Below are 20,912 nucleotides of genomic sequence, written 5' to 3' on the forward strand. Positions count from 1 at the left end.
AAAATAAATCCTTTTCTGTGTTAGTCTGGTTTGTGTTGCTGTAAAGGAATGCTTGGGACTGGGTGATTTCTAAAGAAAAGAGGTTGATCTGGCTCACGGTCCTACAGCCTGTATAGGAAGTAAAGCGCAGGCATCTGCTTCTGGGGAGGCAGGCCTCAGGAAGCTTCCAATCGTGGCATAAGGGAAGAACCCAAGAGTCACATGGAGGGAGAGGGTGTCAGGGAGAGGAGGGGTGTCAGCACCCATGTGAACTACCAGAGCAAGAAGGCAGTCATCACCACTGGACAGCAGCAAGCCACTCCTGAGGAATCCACCCTGATGCAAACACCTCCCATCAGGCCCACTTCCAACCCTGGAAGTCACGTCTCAACGTGAGATTTGGAGGGGCCACACATCCAAACCACACGAACCGCCTACCTGCTAGCAGTCTCCCCTCCCCACCGCCCCCAGCCCTTGGCAGCCACCCATCTTGGTTCTATGGATTTACCTGTGCTGAAAAGCTCCTATCAATGGGATCCTATGAGGTGTGTCATTTTGTGTCTGCCTTATTTCACCTGGTACGATGTCTTCAAGGTTCATCTACGTATGTCAGAATGTCATCCTTTTTTTTTTTTTTTTGAGACAGAATTTTGCTCTGTCACCCAGGCTGGAGTGCAATGTCACGGCCTCGGCTCACTGCAAGCTCCGCTTCCTGGGTTCAAGTGATTCTCCTGCCTCAGCCTCCGGAGTAGCTGCAATGACAGGCATGTGCCACCACGCCGGCTAATTTTTGTAATTTTAGTAGAGACAGGGTTTCTCCATGTTGATCAGGCCGGTCTCAAACTCCCAACCTCCTGATCTGCCCACCTCGGCCTCCCAAAGTGCTGGGATTACAGGTGTGAGCCACTGTGCCTGGCCGTGTCTTTCCTTTTCATGGCTAAATAATATTCCACTGTATGGAGAAGCCACATTTTGTTTACCTGCTTATCTGTGGGATACTTGGGATGTCTACACCCTTGGCTTTTGTGAACGATGCTGCTGTGGACACCCGAATCCACAGTTTTGTGTGGACACACATTTTCATTCCTCTTGGGTACACCTGGAAGAGAAATTGCCGGGTTGCATGGTAATTCCATATGTAATCATTGGAGGACCGCCTGTTCATGACCACTTTTTTTTTTTTTTTTTTTTTTTGAGACGGAGTCTCGCTGTCTCTCCCAGGCTGGAGTGCAGTGGCGTGATCTCGGCTCACTGCAAGCTCCGCCTCCCGGGTTCACGCCATTCTCCCGCCTCAGCCTCCCAAGTAGCTGAGACTACAGGCGCCCGCCACCACGCCTGGCTAGTTTTTTGTATTTTTAGTAGAGACAGGGTTTCACCATGTTAGCCAGGATAGTCTCGATCTCCTGACCTCGTGATCCACCCGCCTCGGCCTCCCAAAGTGCTGGGATTACAGGCTTGAGCCACCGCGCCCGGCCTCATGACCACTTTTTATGTGATGAAGCATTGATTTTCCAGAGGAGGAAATTTAAGGCTCAGAGAGGGTAAGACGCATGTCGAAGGCCACGCAGCCAGGAAGTGGTGGAGCTGGAATTTCAACCCAGGCTGTGTGTCTGCAGAGCCAGAGAAAGGGCCAGAGCCTCCCTCCCCGAGTAACCAGGCGGCGTGCGTGCCCCTCACAGCCCAGTGATCCTTCAAGCACGCCCCAGCCCAGCCTCCGCCTGCAGCCCCTCCACAGCCTGTCCAGGGCAGGGAAGGGCCACCTCGCAGGCCACGGCTTCTTCCTCGCAGTGCCTGGGGGCCGGTCTTGGGGACAGTGGCGTGGTGCCCGTGCCCCTCCCGTCTTCCACACAGACAACTGCGACGGTGAGAAGGGTCGGCGGCGTCTAAACGGCGCTGTCCACCCAGCGGCAATAAAACCAGATGTTTCTGCACGCAGCACCGTCATAGGCTTTCGCCATTTAATACAGGAACTCTTAAAATCATTACTGCTGACTCAAAACTGTCCCGAGATCAGGAAAGGGCTTGGGGCGCCCGCCAGCCGGCAGCCACCAGGCTCCCCGTCCCACAGTGTGGGGTCATGTCTCCTGCCCAGCCCGGTCTCGAGGGTTGTGGATCCCAAAATTCCCTGGGATGCTAGTGCAGTCCCTTCAGCCACCCAGTCAGCGGGCATTTATTAGCACCTACTGGATGCTGGGCAGGGTCTCGTGTCTCTGACTCCACGGCAGGATGAAGGCGAGAGCCCGCCATGCTTCAGGGCGGCCTATCGGGCTCCGTTGTGCCCTAGAGTCTGCCACTCAATGGGGCTCCGCCAAGGTTGCTCCCAGGGAAGCAGCATTCCGGCTAGGCAGGGCCCGGGCCTGTGTCAGTGAGAGGCCGTGTTGCCTGCTCTGGAGGCTGATCCCTGCAGAGGCCAGTCTAGGCAGGGACGCCCCTCTTGTCTGCATCTCCCCGGGGCCTGGTTTCCTGGCTGCGTGGGCAGCCTCCTTGGTGGCGGTGGCCTGGGTCCCCAACTCACAGGCCACAGGTAGCAGCAGAATCCAGAGCTGGCTGGGAGAAGGGGTCTCACTGGACACCAGGCAGGGACCGCCACGGCTGGCTCTCCAGGCTTTGCCAGGACAGGATTCTGTCCACCAGCCCTTGATCCAGTTTCTAGCAGACCAGCCATGGGCCCCACTGCTGCAGGGAGCCAAGGACCACTCGGGGCGTGCCTGTCCCATCAGTGCCATGCTGGGCCTCACTGCCGATGTCCTCCTTCCCCTGGGCAGCGTGGGCGATGCTGAGATCTGGGGGAGACCCCAAGGAGCCCACCCCACCTTCTTGGGTTCCACCTCATGATGGAAAGAAAAAAGAAAACAGCAAAAAGCAGAACCAAATTTTCCAGAGACCTGGAGGATTAGAAACAACACATCTGAACATTCTGTAGTTGAATTAAACAATCGCAATGCCAGTTTCCAACTGTCCTGGGCTTCTCTCTGACGCTTAGCGAAGGGCGCATGTCACGGCATCATTGCTCTCAGGACGGTTTCCCGTCTTATCTTACCGGACTGCCTGCCTTTTACGTCCTTTTTTGGTGGAGGCCTTCACATCATGTTGAGGTGGACCCCGCTCCGGCTGCATGAACGCGGCCTCAGCTGCCTCATCTTCTGGCTGATGGCCGTTCAGTGCAGGGAGTGTCTACGTTCCAGGTGTGCGGGCACCTGTTCCACCAGACGTGGACCGCACAAGTCAGTGGGCAGCAGCCCAGGGGACACAGAGCCCCCAAGGACAAGGTGGGCACACCATCCGATTGGCTGGAGTGAGCGGAAGGCGGTGGGAGGAGGCCTCCCTCCCAGACCTTGAGCTGGAAAATGCCCATCCAGGTGCTGGAGCGGCTCCAACCGGTCTGCAAATTGTCCGTGGGATGCCTGGCAACCGCACGCTTTCTCAGATTACAGACACTTTCTTTAAAAAATCACGTCTGTTGGCCGGGCGCGGTGGCTCACGTCTATAATCCCTGCACTTTTGCAGTCTGAGGCGGGCGGATCACAAGGTCAGGAGTTCAAGACCAGCCTAGCCAACATGGCGAAACCCTGTCTCTACTAAAAATATGAAAATTAGCTGGACATGGTAATTACATGCCTGTAATCCCAGCTACTTGGGAGACTGAGGCAGGAGAATCGCTTGAACCGAGACCAGGAGGCGAAGGTTGCAGTAAGCTGAGATCATACCACTGCATTCCAGTCTGGGCTACAGAGTGAGACTATGTCTCAAATTAAAAAAAAATGTTTTAGAAGTCCGTGGTCCTTTTCCCTTCTGCCGACATCTGGAGGACAAAGAGTGGCCAGGAGGACAGAAAGTGGCTAGGAAGGCAACAGCTGCTGTGTTTACAATTCCAAGATGCTTCCCAGTCGCCCTCTGGGTCTTCCCGCTCCCGGGCTCCCTCCAGCCTGCCACAGGGCCTTTGCACAAGCTGCCGTTGCTGCTGGAAAGAGCTACTGCTTCTCTTCTGTCTGCTGGCTTGTCCTCACGGAGGCCCTGCCCTCGCCTATCTGGGCATCCCCTGGCACTTAGCTTGGAAACCGTTTCCTCCTCTCCATAGGACGGAAGCTGCAGGGCACGAGAACTGGGTCTGTCTGGTCACAGTCAAGGCATCTCCACTCTCCAACCGGACCCCTGAACACTGTCCACCCTCAACTACCGTTTGTCCAGCAAATCAACCACAGCCCCCAGCTAGAATCTGGAGCTTCAGTCTGTAGCTTTACCTTGGCTTCAATTAATTTATTTACTTATTTATTTATTTTTTTTGAGATAGAGTCCTACTCTGTCACCCAGGCTGGAGTGCAGTGGCGTGATCTTGGCTCACTGCAATCTCTGTCCCCCAGGTTCAAGTGATTCTCCTGCCTCAGCCTCCAGAGTAGCTGGGACTACAGGCATATGTCACCACGCCTGGCTAATTTTTGCATTTTAGTAGAGACAGGATTTCACCATGTTGGCCAGGCTGGTCTCGAACTCTGGACCTCAAGTGATCCAAACACCTCGGCCTCCCAAAGTGCTGGGATTACAGGCGTGAGCCACCGCGCCTGGCCCGCCCTAATTTTTAATGAGCAGGGTGTTGAGAAAAAGATCAGAGCTTCCAAGTGCCTTCTGGACAGGACTCCAATTCAGCGTTTGTGTCTCCCCACATGCTCCAGCCTCCCTCCACGGATGTGTCCAAAGCACTGGGCTCTCCTAGCTCCTGCTCCTCTGTGGCTGGGACCTTAACTGCTCTTTGAAGGCCTAATTCACCAGCTGTGGCCCTCCATCGCTGAGTAGTTGCATGAAAATAGACTAAATGTTTTATTTTTCTTGAAAAGTTCACGTATACAGGAGGAGGTGCTGCTGAGGAGGACCTGTACCCCAGCCGGGGCCTCACACTCTCGCCTTCCAGTTCCTCAGCCCACCCCAGGTGCTGTGTCCTTCTGGGCCCCAGCTGGGCAGGGCCTGTTCTCCTTCCTGCATGGTGTGGCCCACCCAGGGGCGGTCCTGCTTCTCTGCTGCTCACCCGCAGGTGGGAAGCCACAGCCGCCCCACAGCCTCTCCGGATCTGGGGTCTCAGGGTGGGCCTTGGAGCAGGGCCTCTTTGTCTGGAAGGAAAAGAGGTTTCTTCCACTACCAGAAGCCCCTTATTGGTGGGCGTGCTGAGGTGCAGACCTGGGAGCTCAAACCCTCTGGTGCACAAAGCAGCGGTCCCAGAAGCAAGACCCCCCTTCCAGCCTGGAGGGTGCCCTGGGAGGAGTCGGGAGCCTGGGCACCTGTCCCCACCTGCTGGCACCTCGAGGTGTGGTGAGCCCTCGCTGGGACATGGCCCTGGCCATCCCCAATGTCTGAAAGGGCCACCCCTTCACGACCAAATCACTTGCTCTGAGGGTCCAGGGGAAGGCCCCTCCGCTGGCCTGGCTGAGGGAGCAGGTGCTGGCAGGGAGAGGGGGCCTGCACTTCTCCTCGGGGGTCCCTCGGTGAGTCTCGGTGAGGCAGCGGGGTTGAGGGGTGCAGGAGCACCAGGCCGCCGTCCCCAGGGTCCCCCAGATTCCCACACGGGAGGGGGCTGGAGACGGGGACAAGTTCGCGGAAACTGCCCGTGCGTGTCGGGAAGAGATGCGCACGCAGGAGCACCCAGAATCCTACCCACGGACTCCAAGCCGCAAAGCACACCCCCGCCCGCCCCCGCGCCCCATCACACACGCGCGCGTGCGGGCACACCCGGGACACACACGCGGCGGGGGAGGGGCACGCAGCCTCTCCCCTTCCACGCCCGCCCGGTCCCCGCCCCTCCGCCGACCCGGGCCCGCGTCGCAGTGGGGGTGGGGGCGGCGGCGGCGCGCGCGACGGCGCGGAGGGGGAGGGGAGCGGCAGCGGGGGGAGGGGCGCGGCATCCGCAGCTTGGCCGCCCCCGCAGTTGGGGGCGGGGAAGGACTTAGGTGCTCCCCTCCCACCCCGCTGGAGCCTCCCGCGAGCGCCCCCTGGTGCACCCCACGCCCGGCGTTGGCGGGGGAGCACGAGGAACGCGGAGCCCAGTGCGGGGGCGTGGAGGGGGCTCGGGTGGGGTCCAACTTCCCCGACCCAGGGGCGGGGTGGGGCGCCGCGCGGCGACGGGGAGGGGTCGCTCGGGCGCGCGCATCTCGGGCCGGGGGCGGATCCTCCTCGGCACCCCCACCCGCCCCGCCCCCGGCCCGGCCCCGCCCCGCCCCCGCCCCCTCCGCGCCTGCCCCGCCCCTTCCCCGCCCCGCCCCGCCCCCCGCCGCTCAGCCCGAAGTTTCCTGCGCCGCGCGCGGACGGGCTCGAGGCTCGCTCGCTGCCTCACCGGCCCCCGGCCCGCGCCCCGCGCCCCGCGCCCCCAGCCCCGGCCTCACCCGTCCGCTCAGCGGCCTCCACGCCGCGCCAGGGCCGCCGCCGTCGCCTCCGCCGGGCAAGCCGGAGCCGGAGTCAAGCCGCAGCCGGGAGCCGGGAGCCGGGCGGGCTGGGGGCGCGGGCCGGGGGCGGAGGCGCTCGGGGCCGGGGCCGGGCGCCGAGCGGGGTCCGCGGTGACTGCGCCGCCCGGGCGATGCCCGCGGGGACGCCGCCGGCCAGCGGAGCGAGGTGAGACGCGGCGAGGACGTGCGCCTGGGACCCTCGTCAACTTGCGCGGAGCCGGCCAGGGAGCCCCTCGGGGTGGGGGTGGGGCCGCCGGAGGGAGGGAGGGGGCGGGCGGGGGCGGGGGGCGCGTTTGTCTCTAATAAGAAAAGACAAAGACATCCCGGCGGCAGCGGCTGTTCCCGCAGCTCCGCGCCGCGGGAGGCAGGGCGGGGGCGTCGCCACCGGCCCCGGGTCACCCCCGGTCCTCCGCAGGTGCTGCCGGCCGCCACCATGACCGAGGGCGCACGGGCCGCCGATGAGGTCCGGGTGCCCCTGGGCGCGCCGCCCCCTGGTCCTGCGGCGGCTGTGGGGGCGTCCCCGGAGAGCCCCGGGGTGCCGGGACGCGAGGCGGAGCAGGGTTCCGAGCCCGGCGTGTCGCCCCCCGAGAGCCCGGCGGCCGAGCGCGGCGCGGAGCTGGGCGCCGACGAGGAGCAGCGCGTCCCGTACCCGGCCCTGGCGGCCACGGTCTTCTTCTGCCTCGGGCAGACCACGCGGCCGCGCAGCTGGTGTCTCCGGCTGGTCTGCAACCCATATCCTTCCCGGCCGGCGGGGGGCGGGGGGCGTGGGGGGGGCGGGGGTCCGGGGCTCGGGACTCCCTCGGCGTGCGCCCCCGCGCGCCCATGTTGGTGGGACCTGGCGTGGGCCGGGCGCGCGGGGGTGCAGGGCAGGGCCGCGAGGTCGGCGTTCTTCCTTCCGAGAGTGGCGGGCGTGGGGGGCCCCCGGGCGCCTCCCGACTCCCTTCCCCAGAGCCGGCTCTGGACGGAGAAGGTGGAAGCGAAGCGGCGAGGCCACCGCGGGCTTGGTGGGGAGAGGAGTCGGGTAGGGAGTAACTCTTCGCGCCCCCAAGAGTGTTGGCCAGGACGGGAATTTCCCCCTGGCTGTTTGAACGTCCTGCCCGAGGCAGGCTCCTCGCGGGGGAGGGGGAGGCCAGAGGAGCTGGAGTCAGGGGCGCAAAGTTTTCAGCTGGCGCCTGGTGGTTCCGAGTGCGTGGGGAGACCCGTGGGGCCTGTGAGCGCTGCCAGGCCCTTTTCCATGGAGGGAGGCGGTGACGTTGGTTGTGAACTCGCTTTTTCTGGCTGAACTCGGTGGCGGGGCTGATTTAAGTCATGCGCAGCTTAAGGGTGGGGGGCAGGGAGGCAACTGGCACTGCCCAGGGGGAGTCCCTTCTCCCCAGCCCCTTCCCTGGCTGGAGAGGAAGGGGCAGCCCCTTTTACTCTTGGCGAGAGCGGCACAGACTTACAGCGAAGGTTCCAGAACAGAGTTGGGTTAGGGCCAGTGGTATTTCTGGGATGTACACGGAGGTCCGGGGGGGCCTCCAGCAGGTGACCTTATCGGCCGGTCTCCGCACACCCTGAGAAGTGCCTTACCGGGAGCCTGTGTCAGGGCTGGGTCTCCCCACCGGCCCTCTGAGCTGGCAGTTGGGGTGGCCAGGCTGTGGCTGCTGCTCCGGGCCTGGGGATGGGTGGTGGGCGGCCTAGGGCAGGGTTAACACCGTGCCCGCAGACATCCCCCGTCCGAGGTGGGGAGACAGGCTGGCAGCAGGAGCGGCCTGTGTACACTTCCCTACTTTGTGTGTTTAACTGTACAAATATTAAATATAAAAGAGGAATCAGTACGAGAAAAGTCGTAAAGCCCGTGTTTCTCCTTTCCCAAATCTAAACATGGAGTGAGTCAGACTCATCTCCGCTTGTAGAGGAAGAGGAGGCCGCCGTGGTCCCGGGGGCAGCCGGCCCCGGCCAGAGGGTTGCCTCGGAGCCCCACACCCGCTGCCCTGGTGGCCTTGGCCTCCGTCGCCCGAGGGTGATGTCTTCGGGTGGGTGGGTGTCCCTGGGAGCCAAGCTTCAGGCCTGGCCTTGAAGGGCAGTTGTAGGTTTGTCTCCTCTCTAGAACCAAAGTGGGAGGTGGCTATGCCCCTTTGTTCTGGTGGAAGGTGTCCAGGTGTGGAGTCAGTCCGCGGTGCCGGCAGGCTGTGGGGAAGGGGCTAGAAGGCACTGCATGGGTTGGGACGGGAGGCTGGCGCCGAGCCAAGGCCTGCGTTCCTTGTTTCCAAATGTGTGCAGACCAGAGAGGGGAAAGAACCAAGCAGGACCTGGACTCTGCTCACAGCCCCGGGCCTGGCTGCCCGTTCCCAAGCAGGGCCTGGACTCTCTCCTCACAGCCCCAGGCCTGGCTACCCCGTCCCCAAGCAGGGCCTGGACTCTCTTCACAGCCCGGGCCTGGCTGTCCTGTGCCGTCTCGGCCGAGAGAGTTTTAGAGCCTGGCCCTGGTGTTCTGGGCTGGCTGTGTCCCTCAGGGCTTCCAAGGAGGTTGTTTGCGTTGCTGTGTGCAGGGAAGGTGTTGACTGGGTGGCCTCACGCAAGTGGGATGAGCCCTCCAGGGGGAGATGAGGGCTGGGGGCCAGCAGCATCACGTGACCTAGGCCCTGTCCCCGGGCATCCTGAGGTGCTGTCCTCGTGGGCTTCGTAACCTGACAGGAGGATGTCCTGGTAGCCCGAGAAGGACTTGGGCGCTGTCCTGGTCTCGGGGGCTGAGTAGTGGTTTCAGTCTGGGAAGAGTAGTGTGCGCCCCATCCCTGGTGTTCCCAGGGCTCCCCGGACTGGGAGAGGACAGGCGGTCGGCCTCCTGTCCTTCAATGGCATCCCTGGCTTGGAGCACTGGGTCTGCCTGCAGCATCGTAGGACTCCCACCCTCCTCACCGCCAGCACCTCCCAGCCCCAAACCCAGTGATGTGGGGTGTCCCCAGTGCCCTCCACTCCAGGAGACGTGGGAAGCGGAGTTGAGACCCCAGGCTCGGTTCGTTCTTGGCCCCGTGGAAATACCCATTGGTCAGGTGGAGTGGGCTTGTGGAGACCTCTGCTCCGTGGCAGTGGGTGTGACCTCTAGCACATGCCTGGCCTGGAGCGAGGGTGTGTGTCTTGGCCTCAGAGAGAACCTAAAATAAGCTGGCAGGCCTGGACAGGTGGGGGATTGGCTGAGCCGGGGAAGCCCGTGTGGGCCGCGGCTGAGGCTTTCCAGAGCTCTTCGGATTCCTGGGAATTGGGAGGGGGCGGCTTTGCAGGAGGTGGAGGGACGGTGGGCGGCTGGTGTGGCCGGGGCGTGTCCTGTAGCAAGAGGGTGCTTCCTGGGCCTCAGCCTCCCCTCCGCAGGGCCCCACATCCCTCCTGAAGAGGGTGAACTTGAGAGGGAGGGATAATCGGATTTGCTCAGGGAGCCCACACTCAGGAAGACGACTCCATGCTCCCTGGGGGTTGGCAGAGTCCCAGCTGCTGTCCGCCGGGCCCAGCCTGAGCCGGGGTTCAGTCAGCACAGGAACCTGGGGGAGGGCCCGCATTTATCCCTGAACCTTTCCGGAACCCCCAGGTGGACACCCAGCACCAGGGAACACGTGCGAGCCGGCTCTGTCTCCAGGGTGACTCCATCCCAGGCAAAGGAGCCTCTGAGGACGGCTTTATCTTTATTGATTGGTTTCTTAAAAATATAATTGTCTTAGAACTTTTGGGGCGAGTGCTGTTTCTCCTCCACAGGTTTATTTATAGAGGAAGGTGGGTGGGATCTGTGTGTTGTCGCCCGGCTGGGCTGTGTGCTGCCCGGGCTCCCAGGGTTCCTGACTCTGCGTTCGCCTGCGACACAGCTGCCACCGTCCCGGTGCACGGGCGGGCGGGGCGGGGTGGGGCCCCCGGGAATGCTTGGAGGCCAGGAGGGGGGACCCTGCCTCAGTCCCTGCGAGTGCGAGGGAGGCGGGCTGTGGGTGTGTAGGGACCAGAAGGTGACCAAGGGGTGCTTGGGGGCTTGGGGATGGCAGGACGCTCTGGGAGGCGTCTCCTAGGGCCCAGGCTCCAAACACCCCGTGTCACAGAGCTCTGAGATGGGGAAGGATATATCAAGGTCATCAGGATGCTGAAGGGCAGAGCTGGGTGAGCCCATCTTGGCTCTGAGGGCCACGTGCTTGGCACAGCCCTGCCCGGGTGGGGACGAGCTGCAGGAGCCTGAGACAGCCCTTCACGGCATCTCTGAACACTCGGCGCTTGGGCTGTCACGCTGCTCCACGGGCGTCCCCTGGGAGTGCGAGAGGGCACCGATCTGGAAAGGGCCGGTCCCGCCCGCACCCGCCTCCCCGGGCTCCACGTGCCCCGCAGGCCCTGCGTGGGCAGGACGGGGCTGGTCGTCCTCTACTGACCTTGCATCGTGGTAGTCTCTTGATCACTGTGTCTCAGCAGCGTCTGGATATCTGAACTGGTTTCAGAGGGGCTGCCTCAGTGGTCGGAAGTCACAGGCCCAGGAGGCCCCAGAACCGTCCCATGACCCTGGGCCTGAGCTCCGAGCTGGGGGTCTCTCGGGAGGGCGGGGCTCGGCAGAGGGTCCGTCACAGGCCAGACGTCCCTTCTGCCTGGGTGGACCAGGGCGTGAACTCGGTGGTTGCACCCGACCCATGGCCTGGCTTCTCTTGGCCGTACTAGGGCGCAGTGTCTCCCGGGGACCCTGGGCTGCCCGTTCCTTGGCCCTGGCGCCCTTGCCCGCGTTCTGACAGGAAGGAGAGTTGCAGGAATGGGTCTGCTAGTCTCTGAAGCCACCGACTGGCATCGCAGTGTTCCTGGGGTAGGTGTGGGTTCCCACCGAGCCCTACGGCCTACCCACGACGCGGCTGGATGTGTCCCTGCCTCCTGGGCTGGTGTAAGGTGGGAGAGGCTGCCTCCCCACCCCCACGGTTGATCCTGTGAAGAAGCAGAGACACAGATGGGGCTGAGACGGGAGCGTTGCAGGGCTCGGGGGAGGGGTCTCCCCACCCACCGAGAGCTGGGGGAGCCGTGGGGGCAGCTCATCCTTCCCGGGGTGGTGGGAAGAGGCCCCTGGGGATGGCGGCAGGGTAGGGGTCTGCCGAGCGCCTGTTGGGGTCATTCCCTCCCCTTTGTGGAAGCATCGGGGCCACGCGCCCCTTGGGACGTCATCTTGTTCCTGCCAGGAAGTGGGCGTGACGCCAGCAGGCTGAGCTCACTCTCCGGGTCGGGGCTACCCTACTGGACTCAGGACTCAGGCCCCACTGGGGAGGAGGGAGGAGATGGAGCCCAGAGCAGGCCGGGCCCTGGCAGGGACCGTGGGCCTCCCAGACCTGCTTCTGCAGCTGGGTCTGGTGGGGATGTGACCTTGGGGCTCCTGGGAACAAGTTTGCCGGGAGCTCTGGTTCCTGAACCACTCCTGCCGTGCCGCACCCCTAGTCCCTAAGGCTCCCACTCAGCCCGCACCCCCGGGACCGGGCAGGGGTCTCGGCTTTCACTGTTCTTCTGGCTCCCGGACTCTTCATCACTGGGATCGCCCTTGGCGTTCTAACCTCAGGGCCCCTGTTTGCCCGCCTGGGGCACTTCAGGGTGGAGGGAGTCCCTGAGCGCGGCCTTCAGCCTCTGGTGGGGGGACTCGGGGAGTGGTGCAGAGTGGGGACAGCCTCTGATCGCCTCGGCAAATGTCTCGTGGTCAGGCCCCCACAGAGTGCACGGGTGTCTGTATCCTGGGGTAGAGCGAGGCTGGCCTGATCCCTGTGAGCAAGGCAGGCAGGGGCCCCTCGGACGGTGGGGTGGGCCAGACCGGGGGGCCCAGGAGCCTGTGTGGGAGGAGGCGTTCGAACTGAGACCTGGATGGGGCGCGCCGAGGGAAGAGTATCCAGGCAGGGGGACGGTGCGGGCCCTGAGGTGGGGGGTGTCTGTATAGCAGATGGGAGCGGGGGCAAGGAGCACGGCGGGCCGTGGGGAGGAGATCTGGGCACGTGGCGGTGGCACACCAGCGTGGCGACCTGGGCCCTGAGCCTGCCCCCGGGAGTTTGTGGGCTGTGAGGAGGCAGAGTGATGGTGGGGACCAGCAGGTGGGCTGGCCTGGGGGCCCGGGGCTCAGCTCTGCCTCTAGCTGGCTTCGCAACTGCTCCTTAGGGAGGGCAGGCCTGGGGCCAGGCTTAGCGGGAAGTCGAGGCGAGAGACAAGGCTGGAAGGGCAGGTGAGGGCTTCGCAGGGACGGAGGCTGGGAGTTGGGAGCGCTGGTGTCCCACACCCTCAGGCCTAGAGGGCATGGCTGCTGCCAGCCCCTAAAGGAGGCTCTCGGGCTTGTGGGCATCACGCTCCGAGCACCCGAACTTCATTCTGACTGGGGCCGGCGGTGGGCGCCCTCCCGGCCCGGTGCAGCGCTCGGGGTGGTTCTGTGTGCTCCCCTCACCTCCCCCGAGGGCTGAGAGCCGAGGGCGATGCAGGGCTCCCGGAGCTGCAGAAGAGACGTTCCGTTCCAGGGTCAGGACCGGAGGAATGCGGGGGAGGGGCCGGCCTGTCAAGCACTCCGGGGATGGATCCACAGCAGCTCTGCTGGCTGAGTCCAAGCCACGGTCACACAGTCAAGGTCAGACGAGGAACGCGTTACCTCTGTTTATGCAGATGTCGGACGGGCCGTCCGTCCAGCCGCCTGTGCCGAGCCCGCTGTGGGAAGGGCGGGGACCATCCCTGCCCGCCCCCGCGAGTGGGCATTCCCCTCCCTGGCACAGAAGAGGAGTCTTCCCTCTCCTCAGTGGTTCATGTTGGCGTAACTTGGAACAAGTCTTAAGTCGCGCAGGCCCAGGTTGAATTTCCAGGCTGGAGATTAAAGACCGGCCGCTCACCCTGGGCAGAAACAAGGGGTGAAATCAGCCGGTCGCGCCCTGAGTGGTGATGTGCGGCCCCGCCTCGGTCGGAGATGGTGGGGGCGGGGCTCGGGGAAGGAGCTCTGCTGGCTCTCAGCCCCTGCCCAGCTCAGGAGAGCTGGCAGCAGGTCTGGGCACCGTCCCCAGAGCGCTGTGCCCGCCGAGGATGACAGATGGGGACCGAGTAGCAGCTTGCCGTGGTGCAGGGGGTGTGCCGCCACGTGGCCGCTGGTGTCCCTGGCCTCCACACACACTCCTTGTGGGGCAGAGGTGGGCCCAGGCTGACGGGAGAAGCGGCCGGCCGTTGGCGGGGCGTGAGCGCCCCAGGGTTTGATGAGCCCGAGGGTTGATGAATGTGCTCAGTGAGGCTTCCTTTGTCCTCTTGCTGCCGCCTGGGTGCTTGCTGGGAGCGGAGCTGTGGGCAGAGAGAGCCTTGGGTGGGTGTGGCCGCTGCCTGCCTTCGGAGGCCCAGTGCAGCATCAACCCGGGAGGCCAGAGCACCCCATCCTCGGGTGGCCGGCGAGGACCAGGGCGTTAGCCCAGTGCGGCCCCCACCCAGCCTCGGTGCAGCCCTGGGCTCTTTGCCCCAGTTGCGAGCAGGGCTGGCAGGGAGAGTGCCCGGAGGCCCCCATGCTGCCTCAGGGTGAAGAGGCTCCTCTGACCCGCAAGGGGTGTGGACCTGATGCAGGTGCACCCCCAGCTCTGCTTTGATGTCTGCGGACCTGGCTCCTGCAGAAAAGGCCTTGGGCGAGACCTCAGCCTCGGCTGGCCCCGCTGGACTCGTCTGACCCTGGGCTGCTGGTGCTGTGGGTGCTTCTGTCGTTGGCGACTGATGGGAGCAAAGCTGTTCCCCTGTGGATGGACCGTTAGGTGACACGGGATGTTGGCATTAGTGAATGCCGTCACTGAGCCGGTGGCAGAGGTGGGGGCAAGGCCAGGGATCTGGGTACAGAATGGTCTTGGATAGCAGAGAAAGTGCGCGAAGTGGGGTGGGCACAGACCACATCCAAGACCTTGGGCCTTAGCAGGGGTGTGCCCAGCCGGGGTGGGGGACTCCTGGTCACTGTCTGTCCCATCTGTCCCACCTGGGTTCTGCCTGCCCCTGAGGGCAGGTTCCAGGTGGGGTCCGACCCAGGGGGAGGGCTTGGAGCCCCGCTCAGGGAGCCCGCGCTGCTGTTGACCCCCGGGCTGCCCTGTGTTCTCGTCCCTTGTCCCCTACCCAGCTGTCTGCACCTGGTGGCTGTCGCTAGGCCCCTCACTGGCCTTAGGACTGAGGTGGGGACATCCTGAGTCCTTTTGGACAAGGTGGTCTTTAGTAGCCCTGGATGTTAAAGACTCAGCCTCAGTTGGGTGGAGCCTCTTGGGATTCTGGGGTCTCCTTGGGCACAGGAGGGGGGTTAGCAACCCCTGCTAGCCTGGGCAGTGCCTCCACGTGTGCCTCAGTTTCCCTGTCACACCACCTTGGTCTGCCATCTCAGTCACTGATGGAGTGAGGCTCCCACCAGACCGGGTGGGAGAAGGGGCCAGATGCGGTTCTGGGAGAGAGGCTGTCGGCCCCGTCCAGTCAGTGAGTGGCCAGTGTGGTGGCTGATGGGGGACAGACCCCTGGCCAGGCCCCACGCCAGCGCTGTCCCCATCTCTGAGCAGCCCCTGGGCCTCCTGGGTCCCCTCGCCGCAGCCTGCCTGTGGGGTGGGCCTGTGGGGCAGGCCTGGTCGGATGCATTAATGGTGGCTCGGGGCAGAACTTTCTACAAGGCAGCAGAGCCGTCGCGGTGGGCCAGGCTGTGTCCTGTGAAGTCCGCAGTGGGCTGGCAGAGGTGGGCACCGAGGCCCCTGCTCCGGACCCTGTTGGGGTCCTGTCACCTCCTGGCTGTTGGTTTTCTCATCTGTGAAATGGGCCTGCTGCCCGCATGGCCTCTGGGTGTGTGGCAGGGACTCCTCATCCCTACTCAGTCTCCAGTGTGGTGCGGGACACGGGATCCTGTCGGCCCCATGACCCCTCGCCCTGGGCCTCCGGCCTCCAGAGCCCCAAGAGGCCATTGCTGTCTCAGGCCCCTACCTGTGGCACTCTGTTACAGTTGCCTGTAGCCAGGATGCCCCCATCCGCCCTCACAGCTGCGAGCAGGGGTGCAGGTGTCCAGGGAGGCCCCCAGCACCTGCTTGGCCCCTTCCCTGCCTCTCCTGCGGCCCCCCCGGAGGGAGAAGAATGGCCCATGAGCAGGACGTGCTTGACGCAGTAACAGGAGTCAGCCCCTTTCAGGATAAATCGCAATTGGTCGCCCACTATGTCAGGTTCCTGCGATGCGGAGCAGCCCCCGGAGAGAGGGTGCTTGGCCGTGAAGTGGGTCATTCGGAGCCTCGGTTGGCGCGGGGGCCGGTGTTGAGCTTGTGTGTCTGTGCCCTGGTTAGAGGCTGCCCTGCACGGCCGGCTCCTGCGGACACCTGCAGTAGGGGAGTCCGTCTAGGAGGAGCCGAGTGTCTTGGGACCCTGTGAAGGAGTCTGGGGGGCCGCGCTCGGCTCTGGTGAGCGGGGAACAAGATGGATGAGACCCGGGCCCACTGACGCCGGGAGGGCCGCGTCCGAGCTCGGGGACTGTCCACCAGGGCTGTGGCGTGAAGGCCGAGGGGGTATGAGCAGGGGTGGGATGGTCCCAGGTGGCTGGAAACAGCTGTGGCCAGGTGGGCGCGCAGTGGTCAGTGGCCTGTGGCCCCTGGAGCACCTCTTTTCATGGCCACTCCATGGGTGCCTGTCCCTGTGGCCACGCGGAGCTGTCTTTGGCTCCAGCCACAAAGGCTGTGGGGACACAGTGGCTGGTGTTCCTGCCTCCCTGGACCTTGGGCTCCTCTGACCTTGTGTTTGCTGTGTATTCCTCACTTGTCACCCAGCCTATCTGTTCTGGGCAGGTGAGGCAGCCTGCAGAAAGGGGTAGGTGTGGACCAGTCTGCCCTGGGGGGCTGACCCTGTGTCTGGAGAGGCCACAGCCACCTCCACCAGCTCTGCCATGGACCTCGAGGCTTGAGACTGCGCCCTGGTGCCCGTCTGCAGGGCGGCGGGGGTGGCCTCAGCCCAGTAGGGCCAGGTGAGCATCAGGGATGTTGAGTGGGGTCCAGGTGGAGCAGGGCCTGGGAGGCAGGCAGTGGGGCATGGTGTGGAGCTGCGAGTCTCCGCACGCGCCTCGTGCTCTCGGAAGTGGGTGCTGGTCTGACCTGGGAGTGTCCAGGGAGCAGCCGGCCTGTGCCCAGCCCCTTCTGAAGCCCCAGCCACACACAGCCCCGCCTGCCACAGAGGGGAACCCGCGTCCAGATGCCCAGAGAGTGGCCACGGCCTGCCGGGAAGGTGTGGAGGGGCAAGGGTATCTCTCAGGGCTGCACACACGGTCCCTGCCCCGGCCTTTGCAGGCAGCCGCCAGCCCTGGCTGTGGTCTGATGAGTCAGCCTGCATTAGCGCCTCATTAAAATGGACGGGAACTTGTCCCGGGCTGCTGGGGGAAGCTGGCCGCTGTCTCTGAGGATCGCTCAGGTTACTGCCTTGGCTGGTAGCTGGGACAACACTCGCCCAAGCCCACTGGGCCACGGGCTCTTGTGCCAGTGCTGACCTCATGCTTGGGTGACCTCCTGCAGGTGCTGGGGTGAGAGGCCCGGGGACGCCACCTCCTCTCCCTGAGAAGCTTGGTCATTGCAATGAGAAGTTGGGCTGTGTGGCGGCCACCTCGAGGGCCAGGTCTGAGGACCCTCCTGCCTGCGACTCAGTGGCTCAGCTTCTTGCTTAGTGAGGAGGGGAGAGGCCGTGTCTGGCTCAGCTGCCTGTGCCCCAGCCGAGGAGCAGCCAATGGGCGCCCGCTGGGGTGTGAGGCTGCATGGCCACTGGCTGGGTATGGAGGCCGGCACAGGCGTGGGGGCATATCTGCCTCCCATGGAAGCCACACAAGCAAGGGCCCTGGGCCTGAGTCCCTGACTGAAAATCCAGGATGCTCATTCAGTTACATTTGGGTTTCAGGTGAGTGAGAATGTTTCAGGGTGAGGGGCGTCCCTGCAGTGTTGGAGACGGACAGCAGCGTTCTCAACTGCAGGGGTGCGGTCCAAGGCCCCCAGGGATGCCTGAAGCCTCAGATCCAATGAGCTGTGTCCTGTACGTATTGTTTTTTCTTTACGTTTTTAAGACAAGGTCTCATTCCGTCACCCAGGCTGAGCGTGGTGGTGCAGTCACACCTCACTGCAGCCTCGATCTCACATGTTCAGATGACTCTTATGCCTCAGCTTCCCCGGGTGCTGGGATTACAGGTGTGAGCCGCCACACCAGGCCTCATACTCTGTTTTTTCCAGCCTGATAACGGAGATGGCTGCTAAGTGGCCATCGGGTGGGCGGTGGCCCGCAGCGCGGGTCCGCTGAGCACGGGCGATTCGGACCCCTGGCAGTGCTGAGCGCGGCTACACCAGGCTCATGGCTGTACAGAACGGGGCACAGTTAAAACCTGGGAGTGAGGTCTGCCCGTCAGAGACCCTTTGGATCTCCCTTCTGTGAGACCTCGGTCCTCAAGCCCCGCGGAGGGGCTCGTGGGGTCCTGTCGGTGGAGCTGGGGTCTGGTGGCGCTGCCCTCACTGACCGGGCTCAGGATATGCTGTTCGGGGTGGAGGGCGGCCGTTCACAGCCCTGGGGTCTGGAGGAGGTGTGGGTGAGCCCGTGGTCCCGTTTGGGTTTTGGGGGGTGGGTCGAGTCACCCCTTTTGCTGGTCCCTGGCTTGGCAGATGTGTTTTTTTCCTTGGGTGCAGCAGGCGGGGCCCGTTGGTCCAGCATGGGCTGATCTCAGGGCGCTTTGGCTCCGTGGGGTTCTGGGGCGTGAAGGACACCCGTGCGGGGGCGGGAACAGTGGCACTGACCTGACCGGGCAAGGAGGGGGCTGGTGGGGCAGGAGGAGCAGAGAAAGTGCTGGCGTGTCTGGGGCCCGGAAGTGGGTGGGGATGCGGCAGGCACCAGCAGACGACTGTGGCGCAGTTGCTGGGAAGATTGGGGGAAGAGCAGGGAGCGCACGAGGCACAGGCCCATTGGAGGAACATTCTAGAAGCCAGGTGTAGCATCACAGGAATGGCTCCAGCGGGCCTGAGGGCAAAGGCTCAGAGGCAGCAGACCCGGACCACAGTTGGTGTGTTTGAAAGCCGGGCCTGCCGGGCCTCCCGGGCCACACACTCGTGATGGCACAGAGCTTTTGTTTTCTAACCTTCCGTGGAAATCTGGGTCACTCACATGAGGAGGATGAGGCTGATGGTCTCAGGGAGCTGCTCGGTCGCGTGGGCCGAGCCCCCGTCCAGCACACTCACAGCCGGGTGGAGAGAGAAGCGCCCGGGCTGCCCCCACCTGGGCTCCGGTGCATCCAGACAAGGGGGTTCAGGCAGCACAAACCAGCCCAGAGCTGAGGTGCCCTCCCTTTTCCCCGCCTGTCCCCCCGAGGCTGTTGCCAGGTGACTGCACACGGGGGACACCCCTCCTGAGGCTGTAGAGGGGCTGCCTCCCACCCCCGCCCCAGCTCGCAGTGCGGGTGGGTCACCCACCACCCGGGGTTTCCTTCCTCTCCAGGAGATCGGGGGCTGGGAGCTGGTTCCCCTGGAGAGAGGGGTGGGTCCTGCGGCCCCTGCTTGGGTGGCGTCTGGGGCCTGGCCCGGCCGTGTGGGGCAAGAGTGGCGGGCATACCGGCCCGTGCGTGTTGTCATTGTGGTGCCTCTTTCTGGGCTGAGGCCCCTTCTCGGTCCTCCTCGTGCTGCTGGCGCCGTAGGGGACACGTTCCCGTTTGTGAGTTGGAACTGGGTGACTCTGAGAGCTGATGCTGAGATTTCTTGTTTGTGTTTTCTCACTCAGACTCGGAGAATGGTGAGGCCTAGGGAAGGGGCAGGCAGGCCTGAGAGGACGGTGGGTGTTGGGGTGAGGGTGCCTCTTGCCCCCGGGGGCAGGCAGAGTGTCCACAAGGGAGTCCTGTGCGTCCAGAGTGGGGTCTTCGCTGGCTGCTCCATTCCTCTGTGTGGGGAGTGGAAGACAGGAGCTCCCTGTGGCTCAGACCCTGCTCAGCTCCATGGCTCCAGGGCCGAGTAACGGTGCCCCGAATCCCGACCCCTGCCTTCCTCTCGGGCCTGCCGAGGAGGAGGCCGAGGCTAGAGGGCCCTCCAGCTGGCCCAGCACCCGCTCGTTCCTGTTGTTGGTCTTTTCCCAGTGGTACTGAGAAGTAATTTATCCACCACCTAACTCGCCGGTAACGGGTCCAATTCGGTCGTTCTTCCTGTGTCCTCGGGGTGGCACAGCCGCAGCAGCGATGGGCTCCAGAAGGCTTTCGTCGCCCGAGAGGACACCCTGCGGTGAGCTGTCTCGGCGTCTCCCGCTGGCCTTTTCCATCTCCAAGGTTGGCCTGTTCTGGACGTTTCCTGTATATGGAATCCCGCGCAGTGTGACTCCTGTGCTGGCTTCTCGTGAGCTTCGTGCAGGCTGGTCGCCCATCCTCGCCACAGCGGCAGAGCCCTGACCCTTCCGCAGTTAGATGTGCCCTTACGTAGATGGGCTGCAGTGTTTATCTCTTCACTGGTGGATGTCTCGGCCATTTGGCTCTTTGCTGCTCTTCACGGCGCTGCCGGGACGTCCCTGCTCCAGGTTCTGGGGAAACCCTGGCTTCACGACTCTTGGACATAAATCTGGGAGCGGAATTGCTGGGTCAGGCGGGAACAGTGTCGAGTCCTCGGAGGAATGGCCAGGCTGTTTTCCAAAGCTCTGCCCTCCTGTTGACCCACCTCTCACCCCCAGCTTTGGGGTCCCTGAGCGGTGGTTCTGCAGCCGTGACACCCAGCCCGAGTCCAGGGCTGTGGGCAGTGGGCACAGCCCTTCCTTTCCTTGCTGACCCATCGGGAAATGGCAGCCCCTGACCTGCCCAGTAGGGATGAAACGGGGTCTTTGTGGGGGGCCTGTGGAGTTTGGGCTTCCTGTCAACAGCCTGTCCCGGTGGGCGGGGCTTGCCCGCTGCCCCGTGAATGTCAGGAACCTTGGAGTCCTGACGCACGGGGGTGCGGGGGCGATACCGGCACAGAGCGGGCGGGGTGGCGCCCGGGCCGCGGGTGGGAGAATCTGGCGTGTGTGTTTGCACGGCATCCATCCCTCCATCCGTCCTCTGGAGAATTTCAACACCCACACTTGGAATAAAAAAAAAAAAAATTATTAATGAGCTTGGTGCGGTTGCCATGGGAACCTGTTGCTAATGAATCTCTGGGGTTTCCTGTTACCTTTGCCGAGCCTAGGAAGGCTGGAGCCGCGCTCCTCACCACGGCAGTGCCACTAATGGGGTTGCCGTGGCAACGCCTGTCACTAATCCCCAGCTGCTCCTGGTTTGACCGGCCCGGTCTGTGTTACATAAAGCGGTTTGGCCCATGCAGGCCGCCTCCTGGCTAGAGACCCCGAGACCCCTCCCTTGCTCCCTGAAAGGAGCCCACCCCTCCTCCAGGGACACACCGAGACACGGGAAATGGGACACCTGGAGCTGCGGCGCTGGCGTGTGCTTAGAAAGTGCACCTGCAAGGCTGGGGCGTGGCCTGGCTGTCCGTCCACGGGGCCCGGGCTGCCCATGGCCGCAGGTGCCCAGTAAGGACTTGCCTCCCCGGTGTGTGGAGCGCATGGGGCCTCGGG

The 20,912-nt window shown here is 63.7% G+C and overlaps 1 protein-coding gene across 13 annotated transcripts in view; it reads left to right on the top strand.

Moving 5' to 3' along the window:
- Positions 1-6,349: 6,349 nt before the first annotated feature.
- Positions 6,350-20,912, top strand: part of CACNA1H (calcium voltage-gated channel subunit alpha1 H) — a 68,561-nt gene continuing 53,998 nt past the window's right edge. For all 13 annotated transcript variants that reach the window (XR_012429586.1, XR_012429583.1, XR_012429584.1 and 10 more), the window contains exons 1-2: positions 6,350-6,573; positions 6,823-7,138. Coding sequence is in view for 8 of the 13 variants with exons in the window: in XM_065537274.2 (XP_065393346.1) it covers positions 6,841-7,138 (298 nt within the window). In the remaining 5 variants the exon portion in view is untranslated. The remainder of the gene's footprint in view (positions 6,574-6,822; positions 7,139-20,912) is intronic.

This window comes from Macaca fascicularis, chromosome 20 (genome assembly GCF_037993035.2).
Source record: "Macaca fascicularis isolate 582-1 chromosome 20, T2T-MFA8v1.1".
Classification (NCBI taxonomy): domain Eukaryota; kingdom Metazoa; phylum Chordata; class Mammalia; order Primates; family Cercopithecidae; genus Macaca; species Macaca fascicularis.